This window comes from Rhagoletis pomonella, unplaced genomic scaffold, assembly GCF_013731165.1.
Source record: "Rhagoletis pomonella isolate Grant_MI unplaced genomic scaffold, Rhpom_1.0 Rhpom_scaffold_03474, whole genome shotgun sequence".
NCBI classification, from domain to species: domain Eukaryota; kingdom Metazoa; phylum Arthropoda; class Insecta; order Diptera; family Tephritidae; genus Rhagoletis; species Rhagoletis pomonella.
Genome location: NW_023462026.1, coordinates 1 through 11,636, shown reverse-complemented (window position 1 = coordinate 11,636; position 11,636 = coordinate 1). Strand labels below are relative to the sequence as shown.

At 45.2% G+C, this 11,636-nt stretch overlaps 1 protein-coding gene across 1 annotated transcript; it reads left to right on the top strand.

Moving 5' to 3' along the window:
• Positions 1 to 4,759: 4,759 nt before the first annotated feature.
• On the top strand, positions 4,760 to 11,632 carry LOC118754164 (protein TANC2-like; the record flags this gene model as incomplete). The annotated part of the gene is made up of 2 exons (XM_036489022.1): positions 4,760 to 5,327; positions 8,765 to 11,632. Coding segments are annotated over 2 exons (3,436 nt in total), but the record flags the coding sequence as incomplete, so codon positions are not given.
• Positions 11,633 to 11,636: the final 4 nt, after the last annotated feature.

The window sequence follows — 11,636 nt, the reverse complement described above, 5'->3', positions numbered from 1 at the left end:
AAAAGAAAAAGAAAAGAAAAAAAATAATTTCGATAAAATGACTAGTTCTTGGAAACAATATGATGATAAAAGTAATTTTACCGAAGCATGAAGTGCCAAGATAATGCAGTGACTAATTGAATCCCATCTCAGGGAATCAGTTGCAAACAAACGAATGGCATCGCAGTATGCCTACATATATGAAGGGGAAGTCCACGAAACAGCGCCGCACGAAATCGTGTCGCATATTGAAAAATCCTGAAGTTCACAAAAAGATATAGGATTTCTATTCCAGCAAGGTAGGAGGGGGGTCTTCTCAGCCCGACAGGGACAAGAAAAATAATTTCTTACCCAATAACTACAGCATATTTTAAGCTGATATCGCTGCTATACAGGAGGGGCTTGAACGCCTACATACAGGAGAAGTCATACGAGTATGTAATAATATCTTCATCTACTCGAAAAGTCAGGTCGCATTCACATGCAATTCAAAACCCATAGCGATCTGTCGCAGAGCTCTAAACGAGATGTCTGAGCAGTCTACTATTCACTTGGTATGGGCGCCGTGGCACCGGAACATACCGAATAACGCAAACGAAGACGAGCTTGCAAGAGAGGGCACATACGCTCCACATCCGTAGTTCTGAAAGTGTTTAAGCATACTGCTACTAGCAAGTGACAGGTAGGATAGTCTCACCTCTTGCACAAAATGGGATTAAAAACCGTCGAAGGATCTCCTCATGCTGAGCAGAGGGGACTTAGCTGCAGCCGGGGGTCTGCTAACAGGCCATGTTGCCATTGAAAGGCACGCGGAGAGGTTACGGCCCCCCACAACGATTTCTGCAGAAGATACAGAAATGAAGTAAAAACAGAGACTTTGCGGCACCTGTTATTCGAATGCCCCGCACTTTGTAGAAGAGACAAAAGTTCATTGGTTCCGGATTTTTCGAAGACTTAACCGACATAGCCGAGGTAGGCATACGGCAACTTCTGGGTTTCGCGAAATCTAGACTAGGCCTAGGTGTGCCAGTGTGATCCCTGTCCTTCTAAAAATTAAGATTTAAGAGGTTCCCAGTAATCATAAAAGAAACTTTTAGTAACATTTCTGACCGCATTTTATTGTCCATTATCCACTGTGCTGTCTATTGCCTATTTGTTTGTGTCAAATCCAATCAGCCGTTCAATCCATCCGTTGTTTCCAGCCTACTTGTGGCAAGAGTAATTTTTTTTCAATAATTTTTATCAGACGATCAGCCGGTCTACGTGGTGTTTCGTGAATGAAATTGATTTTGGCTTATCAACAACAACAACAACAATACAAGCAGTAATGGAGTGCGTCAATGCGGCATGACACCCAAAGCCAACGCAAATCTGCGCTGTTGTGCGAGTTTTTTACTTAGCAACTTATGCACATATCGCACACCGTCTTCAAAAGAGACACAACTCAAAATCTGACATTTTCGAAATTATGCGCTAAAAATATACACAGAGCTTTTATTTACCTTTTAGCAAAAACTGGAGCAAATTTCGGTTATAGTTTGTTAAAACGAAACCTAAGGTAAAGTCTCGCTGTCCCATATGATTTCTGACAAACGTGTAATTTTGAGTTATGACTCTTTTGAAGACTCGTAGGATCATAAAACAACAACCGGCACATGTTACCCCGTTAGCGCGCATATGCTAACTTGTGTACATATCTATAAATGTACGTAACCATAGAGAGCGCAGCAAAACAAAAAAAAACGGAAACGCATGCGCTATCCGCCCAGCAGCGCCAATCATGACAGCACAGCCCAATGATTTGAGAAACAGTATAAAAGCAACTAACTTTGGCGCGCTCGTCTCAAGTTGGCAATGTACATATGTCTTCGCTCTTAAAGGCAACTAACTCACATTCTCCTCGGCCGCTAAGCCCATACGGAGACCATATCACCGTCAGCGACAACATCCTCTCCTGGTACATGCACATACATGTGTGCCATTGGCCTACCCACTGACTGATCGACTAAAGTTGATTAAAGTATGTATAAAATGATTAGCAACAGGAAAACAATAACTACACACTTAGAATATATGTACTAGAATGTTTGCAGGAAAAGGAAAGAGCAAAAGATATGTATTAAGCATATTGGCAACAAAAACCTACACACTCTATGACAGCACACACGTTTACGCTATGTCTGATTCTAACTTTTTTGCCTGACTTTTTCTGTCTTATTTGGTTGTTTCTTACTGTCTGGAGGATGTGACTAATCAAACTGTGACGCCTGTTGCTTCTTTCCCGGTTAACTCTGCCGCCGCTTACGAGTATTTTCTTCATTTTGCTGTTCTCCAAATTGCAGTTTACTTGTTATTACCGTTGTTGATGCCGCAGACAATCTTTCTGCCATGTGCTATAACCACAGGGAACCTTTATCTCGCTGGCTGGCTGCATATTTTCGAATGGGCATTTGCTTTGTTTATGCGCGTACTTACTCTCATTGAGTTTCAGAATATTATGGGTATGGCTGTGTGAGTGTGGTTGTTCTTAACTCTAATATGAATAGGTTATTTGGTCATCTGCGACATACATATGTATGTACGTACGTTGGGCATTTTTTAATTTGATTAGTTTCGGTCGCGACTTGGCGATTTGTTACTACGTTCTAAGATTCCACCAAAGCCGTTGTCGATAATAATAAATACATAGCTTTAGTGTTTGCTTGCTTCCTATGCTATTCCAGGGGATGCGTGATGCATTTTTACTAGTGGTTCAGAAAAGTGGAGATTTTACATAGTAGTTTGCATATACTACCGTATAAACGTTGTCGATCAAGTAATGCCATACACATTTTCTTTCGTCACGGTTCGTCTCTAACCACAGCAGTCGAGGAAAAGTTAGGTTGGGTGAGACCGTTCATACCGTTTTCCCTCGGGGTGACTTTTCCTCAGGAAGCTTATGCCGATTTCGTTTCTACCGAAAAAGGCAACATTCCCTTTGCCCTCTACGCATTAACACTAAGAAGAGGGCGATAATAAGACAACATTTTTTGTAGAAACGAAAACGCCATTTGACTTTCCTTTAGTTTCTGCGGAAGACCAACCGCATCTGTTTGGGCCATGCAGGCCCTCTCGGCGCTGTCTATGCGGTCTATGGACTATATAAATTTTTAAATAGATCCCGGGAGCAGGGAGTAAATGTGCTCCTCTTCCTTCTGCGTGAAACAGCCATACACTCCAGAGGAAGGTGTAGTGGAGTCTCCTAGGCAGCGTCACAGAGGTGACACAGGTCGCTTGACCAGATTCGTAAATTGTACAGATGACTTCTTAACCTACAATGGTGCGGCTCAAAAAACCTGCAAGGATTCTTAGTTTCTCCTTATCCTGTATCTTTTCAGATTGTACCCTCCTAGTAAGTTTTTGAATTGACGAAGTCCCATGAAATTATGCCAATGCTGATGCTTTGGTTTGGTGTTTTACTTCCTGAGTGCTTGCTTTATCGTGTTGAGACCTATTGAAAGAAAGGGCTCCTTCCCTATCGGGGTCGAGCCAGCGGCCAGTCTGGGGCTGATCCGTCACCTCATTTTCTTCGACTCCGGTGAGCCCTGGTGTCCATTGCCATTGGATGGTATTGTTCTAAAGGACCACTGAGGTTTTGATATCGAAGGATGGGAGAGCCTTTTTTGCCACCTGGCTGTCGCCTAAAATAAGGATCCTCTCATTTCGATACTTCCTTCGAAGGCTAATCTCAGCACACAGACTGATGACATAGACTTCTGCTTGAAAGATGCTTAGGAAGGTTACCAGATGCACCGAGGCGGCACTATGGGGCCGTAAAAGCCGACCACAATCCCCTCAGGAATTTTAGAGCCATCTGTTTGTCACTTTAGAGCGCTCGCCTGGATGTGGCTCTCCGTGCTAGAAGTACTCCAGGTTGGCTTGCTATATGTTTCAATCTTAAAGTTTCTTTTAAAAACTAAATACTCCACTATACATGTCTTCACTGGGGAGCAGAAATAGAAGGAGCTAGGAGCCCAGGTTGTCCCTGTTCCTGGATGACAAAACTTTACCTTTACCATATCCCTCTCTCGCAAAAATTAAGGCGAGTCCGCTTTGCTGCTTGTTTTACTGAAAGATTCAATAGGTTTCAGCTTTACCTCCAGCGCTGCTGTATGCGGAGAAAGAGAGAGAGCTACTAACTATAGCCGCTAAGGTAATGCTTCGCACAGTAGAGAGACCAAAAATTTCGGAGAGATAGCCGTTTACTCTCATACGCTGGCAGCAATATCGAACAATCGTCTGCATAGTAGTTCAGTAAAACTTCCGTTGCTGGCTGAGTGAGCATCGAAATGTAGAAGTGAAACAGTGGTGGCGAAGGGACAACGCACCGTCTCTGCAAAGCCCAACCCCCCACCCCTCCAATAAATAAATCAACGTCCACACTGTAGTTCTAAGGTGCAGCCAAAAGCTTCAACATTTGCACACATCCACTACACCCTGGCTTCGCATAATTCATCTTCGCTTTGAGTTCAATACTTAAACTTTCATCACCGATAACCGCCATGCGGCAAACGCTGTTCTATGCAACGCTCGGCGCGTGCTGTTTTTTGAACACATATGCACGAGCTTGAAATGCACAACAAGCTGCAAGCAAATTTGATTAGAATTTCTTCTTTTTTTTTTGTTGGAAAATTTTAGCATTTCGAGAAAATATTATGCTTCCTTTGAAAGGGAGGCGCTTTGTTTGAATATGCAATTGAAATTTGACTACACTTTTCTTCTACTATATATTTCTATATAGGTACTAATCTTTGTTTTTTTTTTGTTCTTTTTTTTATTGCAGCATAACCGGCAGGAGTCCATATCCCCGGAATATCATCGCTATGCAAGCATTGGTAAATTGCCAAAAGCGGTGGTGGCAGCAGCAGCGCAAGCAACCTATACCGTTACGGCGGACATACACCACATCAGCAATAACAGCAGCAACAACAAAAACAATATTATCAGCAACAACAACAACACCATTAGCAGCAGCAGCAGCAATAGCAATACCGTCAGCAGCACGGCGAGCAGCAGCAATAACAACGGTCACAATAATATTAACAATAACCAACATTACAGCAGCAACAACAACAACAACAACCACACAACACACCAGTCTCAACAGCCACACTACGCCGGCGATGCAATCAATGCATCTTCATTTGCCACACCACCGACACGACGACGTTTCTTTAATCACAAGAATTTGCGCAGCGCTTTGACCGGACACCGTCGCACCGCATCGAGTGGTGGTGGTGGTGGTGGTGGTGTTGGCGGCGGCAGTTGTGGTGTGCCAACAGATGCCGCCGCAGCGATACTCGTCGATGGTAAGTCGATGTGCTCAACAAGCATTCGAGTCAACTTAGCAACTAACCACTAAGCACTTCATCCCAGCACTTTTGCATATTTGCCAAATTTTGATGGATTTTCATTTTGACCATTGCTTTGCGGGGTGTTGGGTATTTAGTTGTGCAGTTAGAGTTGAGGTGTTGGAGGTGAACATTTAAATGGGTATGGATATTTATTTATTTTTTTATTTTTTTGTTCGTTTGCTAGCTTCTAAGCAGCCGTCCAGCCGCCGTCTGTGCAATTGGCAGCAAATGGTGGCGAAAGGCAGTTAGTTAGTCAACCAACCGTTCGACTGGCTTAGCGCAACTGTCATTGCCTTTGTCGGTCGCTCCTTTGATTTGTGGCTGTGAAAGTACAACACGCTCGTTTACGTACTTACAAGTATTTACTTGTGCGAGTACGAGCAGCGAGGTGGTAGTCCATGTGACGGGCTTGTTGACTGCACGTGCAGCTGAAAGGTCGGGGTCAATGGCTAATGGATAACAAAAAATTTAGTAGTGTCATCGCTGAAGTGACCGCTTAATGGTAGTGCAAAAAAAAGTGATTGTAAATATTAGAAAATATTTATGGGTTTTGAGATGGGCACAGATTCGAAAGTAGTGAAGTGGGCTTAGTAATATACTGATATTTATGTATGATTAAAATTTAAGTGCTGACTTATAATCTTAAATTGTTTTATTGCCAGTTTTTTGTATTAAAGCTCGATTATCAAAAGTTTCACTAAAAGACAAGAGCCAAAGCCTGAGAAGAACTTTGTAAAGGCAAAGGATGCGCGACCATTTTCTACAACTTTTACATGACTAATCGCCAGTGACCTAAAGTACCTACACCAGAAATAGTATGTAGTGTTTCAAGAGAACATCTTGTACTCAGATCAAATTTGTGGTGCATTGTTTCGCAAGCTTAATTAGGTAGCTGCTACTCCAAAAGGCGATATCTCGCAATAAGATGAAGAACATGGAACCAAGCAGCTTAATTAGTTAAGCAACTAGGTAAAGCGAACTCTACGTCCTGAAAGAAAGATATTTCATATCACTAAGGTGAGTCGCTAACCCAAGATGCATTTGTCTTCCCTAATAAATCTTAAGACCACACGATAGGTGAATTCCATAAATCGATAAATGCTTGAGCTCCTAATGCAGCGGAAATTTTCAGATTGTTCCGACACCAGTGTAGCGAACAACTCACTGATCATTGTCCAAAACGGGAAATTCCCACTTAGGACTGGGACTCTCTGACGAGAGCGTTAAGGAAGCTGTTGGGTTTGTTGGGTCGCCTATATATCAACCTTCAGAAAACAATGGACCTAGTTATTCCAAAATTAAAAACAATTTACAGCGTGGCTATCAGCCTCGCCTATATACCACAAAGACGGACACAGGTAAAAGTTGTATTTATCCCCAATGCGGGTAAATCTTCGGACACAAAACTCAATGAGTTTAATTAACTAAGCCTCCATTCCTCTCTCCTGTAGTTACTACAGTGCATATTGGGCACCCTAACCAAGAAAAATGTTGGTTCGAAGCTTTCGACATTCCAACATGCATATAACAAAGGAAAGAATGTGGATACGGCTCTGCACGGCCTTTGACATCGAAAAATCTTTGCATCACTTCTTCTTGGACATTGAAGGTGTTTTGCAACAATACTCGTACGGAAGCGGTCATCGCGCCGCTACAGTAACTTGGACTTGTTAACAATCTTCTCCGAGTGGAGTCATAAGCTCAGAACTAGGAGACTTCTCTCTCAAAAAGTAGATAGTAAGGGGGACTCACTAATGGGTTGTGCTCCCATGTCTACTTTGAAATATTGCCGCTGATAGCTGGCTTAAAGAGATAGAAAGAAGCGGCGTCGATGATATTGACATTACGGCTCTCATTACGGTAGTCTTTGCACACCGACTGATGCTGTCTATTTCCGCTAGAAAGCTGATCGTGAATTTGCCCATGGGCACGAATAGCCTCCACAGGGTTCATAAATGCCTGACCCAACACCTTCTGGTGTTTTGGAGCTCGGTTTTGTATTTTTGTCAAAAAAAAAAATACCTCATTGGGAGCTGGGATCCTAGCTTCTCTATATACATAGACGCTAGAACCTTGCCTCTGTCATAACCATTTCTTGCAAAGTTTAAGTGAGTATACTTGACTCCCTGTTATATGGTGGTGTGCAGTGGCTCCAGATCAAGAACTACCTCTAGTACTATCGTTAACGCAGTTCATGAGGCCTAAGCCACCGCCCTATAAGTCATTACTTGTATGTGACTCAACATACTCAGTGTAAAGGGAGCGATATGTTCAATTATAGTGTCAGCGGTTACTAACGCGGAGCATAACCTTCCAGATCAAGAATGAGTGGTAAGGGTTTGTTATTATCTCCGCTCATATGCCATAACTATTTCCTGTCATTATATGGGATGGCAAAAGCTCTTGGAATATATCCAGAAAACCAACTGAGCAGCAGCGAATGCAGAAGAGAAGGAGATCAGACTTTCGGAAACACTCTATCTTGTGGGCTAAATATCTTGGAGAAGGATACCAAATTCAGCTGTGAAAGAGAAAGAAAATTATTAAATACGGATCAATAATTTTTTTTCTACCCAAAAGTATGATATCGGTGACAATGATTTCCAACGCTCAATAAAAATTGTCTGTCTAAAATAACTAGTAGTTAATTGTTTAAGGCTAAGTTAACTAAGCAGGCTTATAATTCTTAACTAATCTGACACTTTTACCAGCGTATATACTTTCAGAGTGTATCCGGTACTATCCTTTCACTTAGCGTAGTGAGTCACTTACTTCTCATTTTCACTAACAATTCCATTATTTTTTGTTAACATGTTCGAAAACATTTCATCATTCCATCATCAACATTACTAAATTTTTCAGCAAAAGATAATAACGTCCTTAACACGTCGACCTGTTCCGATTCGGCGGTCACACGTCGGCGTCGCCAGAAGGTCAGCAACAATGTGAGCGCCGCTTCTACCAGACCAACAGCCGCGGGCAGTGAGAATAGACTGAATCGCTTAAGTCTTGCTGGCACCTCAGTCTACGCTGGACATCTTTCATCGTTGGTCTTTGGTAAAATCAAATCGTTGTGGAGCGTAAACTCGAACTCTTCGGATGCGGGACTTAATCAATTTGCAGGCACGGCCATTTTCCACGCATATTTCATTATTTTTGTTATTTTTCTTGCTGTTGTTTCATGTGTTTGTTGATTTCCTTTGCATGTTTCTTAGTGAAGTAAGCTGTTCTCAGAGCTTAGGCGTGCATGTTCTCATTTCATAAGCATGTTTTTAGTATTTTTCTATTTTTTACTTTCCACGTTCGATGCACCCCTTGAATGCCGATTGCGTAGAACACCTTTGTCCGCTCTAAATAACTACATAATTTTCTCTCTCTTCTCTCCACTGCAGGCGACGACGATCACGTGCTAACTCCTGCCGAGAAGCAAAAGGATCAACTGCGCGCCCGGCTCGGTCTGCTGCTGGACAGCGATCAGAATGGCAATACGAACACCACGACCAGCAGCAGCTCCTCACAGAACATCAGCCCTGAACAGACGCTATCGAATGGTTGCGCCAACGCATTTGGCTCTCAACTCTCCGTGATCACCAAGGATGACACACTCAGCTTGGCTGGAAAGTTGAATGCCTTGTCCGTATCCACAGATAACAGTGATGTATTTCCTGTGAAGGCGCGCAAGTCGGGCATACGACGTTCGGCACGCACCGGTCAAGTAGGCAGTGGCGCGGGTAAGCGTAATGCCATTTACAAGCCAGCGGCCACTGTTCCACCAGTGCAACTTGCTTTGAAGCCGCTCTTCTTTGAGGTACCATTACCCGAACCAGATCCACCATTTATTGGACGTCAGTGGCTGCTGCGCGAACTCTCCAACATACTCACCGGCACCGAGACGCCGGGTGTGCTGATCAATGGCAATCCAGGTACGGGCAAAACGGCGCTAATTTTGCAGTTGGTGGAGTATTCGTGTTTTGGACGCCGCAAGAATAGCAAAGAGGACAGCGATCCAGATGGCATATATTGTCCCATCAATATCGGCCACGATCGCATACGCGCTTTGGCTTCGCACATTGTCGGCTATCACTTCTGTCAGGCCGATTCGAATCTTACTTGCTTGGTGCCGGACTTTGTACACTCGCTGGCTGCACAGCTATGTCAAGCTCCACAGCTGGAGGCATATCGCGAGTATCTGCTCAGCGAGCCGCATCTGCAGGATATATTGAGTGTGAAGGAGTGCATAGCCGATGCTGAGCGCGTGATGCGCATGGCCATTTTAGAGCCGTTAATTGTGCTAAAACGCGCTGGAAAGATACCAACAAAGACATGCGTTATTCTCGTCGATGCGCTGTGTGAGGCAGAGTACCATCGCCCCGATCATGGAAACACAATCGCTACTTTTCTTGCCAAGATGACGCAACACTTTCCGTCGTGGTTGAAGGTCGTTGCCACGGTGCGCACGCAGATGTTGGAATTCGTCAAAGGTTTGTCGTATACAAAAATGACGCTAGACAGCTGGGCCTCGAACGATCTGCTGCAGAAGGATATGCTAGACTACATCACATTCCGTGTGAACCACAGCGTGGAAATACAGAACAATATTGGTGCTATAAAAGATCACAGCAGCGGGCAGCTCAAATTCATAGGGCACCTGCAGGCGCTGACGAAGGGCTCGATGCTGTACGCCAAGCTGATACTCGATCTCATTGAGCGCGGCCAATTGGTGATCAAGTCGACCAGCTACAAAGTGTTGCCCGTGAGCTTGGCGCAGATCTTCCTCTTGCATTTCAACTTGCGTTTCCCCACCAACAGCAGCTTCGGGAAGGCCGCACCCATACTCAACGTGTGTCTGGCTGCGCTGTATCCGCTCACCTTGAACGAGATCTACTACACCATTAGCGCCATGAAAACAGACGAGGTGCTGAGTTGGGATGAGTTTTTGCAGCGCTTTAAACTGCTGGATGGCTTTCTCATACGCCGCATCGACAACACTTACATGTTCTTCCACTCCTACTTTCGCGAGTGGTTAATCAGGCGCGACGAGGGTGAATCCTCGAAATTCCTTTGCGATTTTCGACTCGGACATGCAGCCATTGCATTTCGGTTGTCGCGCATGCAGGCGCCACTCGATCCCGAGCAGACAATGGAGCTGGGCCATCACATGTTGAAGGCGCACATCTATCGCAACTGTCAGGGCCCACAACTGCCGCGCGATATGCAGTCCTTCTGGATCGCTTCGGTCACCGACAATATTTCCGCTTCGCTCGGCTCGCTACGCAACGTCTATAGCCCAAACTTGAAGGTGTCCCGCCTAATACTGCTCGCCGGCGCTTCGCCACACTACCGCACTGAGTTCATGGGCGATGCAACAATACTCTGCATAGCAGCGCACGAAGGCATAGTGCCCATGGTGAGCTTGCTGCTAGAATTTGGCGCCGATGTTAGTCTCACAAACAGCCAAGGCTGCACGCCGCTCATACTGGCCGCCATACGCGGACACGCAGACGTCGTGCGCTTGCTTGTCGCCGCCGGCAGCAGTTTGGGTCAGACCGATACAACGCAACGCTGCGCGCTAGTGCACGCAGCACGCACAGGGCGTTTGAACGTGGTTAAATATTTATTGGCTTGTGATTGGACGCCGCGTCCCAACTCGCACGATGTAAGCTTGGCCGTAGCGCTGCAGCAATCCCTCATTGCTGCGGCAGCACAGGATCATATAACAATTGTTGAGGATCTGCTCGAACTTGACGGCATCGATGTGAATCTCATGGATGAAGCGTGTGGCGATCTACCACTAACGGCAGCTGCGCGTAATGGCTGCAGCGACGCTGTGGCAATTTTGCTATCGAAAGGCGCGCGCATTGACGCACGCAACAAGCAAGACTACACTGCTCTCTGGCTGGCAGTGAAAGAGGGTCACTGGGCAGTCGTCGAAAAGCTGATACAAAACGGTGCCGACATCGATGAACCAGTGACGACGGCACGCAAAACACCGCTCATGATTGCCGCAGAAGAAGGACACATTGAGCTGCTGGAACTGCTAATAGATCGCGGCGCTTCTCTTGAGGCGCAAGATGAGGAGGGCTTCACTGCGCTCTCCTGGGCTTGCCTGCGAGGGCGTCAACCCGCAGCCAAGTGTCTGATCGAACGTGGCTGCAACCGGAATCACGCTGACAACAACGGCCGCACGCCACTAGATCTGGCAGCATATCAGGGATCTGCAGCGCTGGTGCTCTATCTGCTCGAGCAGGGCGCGAATATAGAACA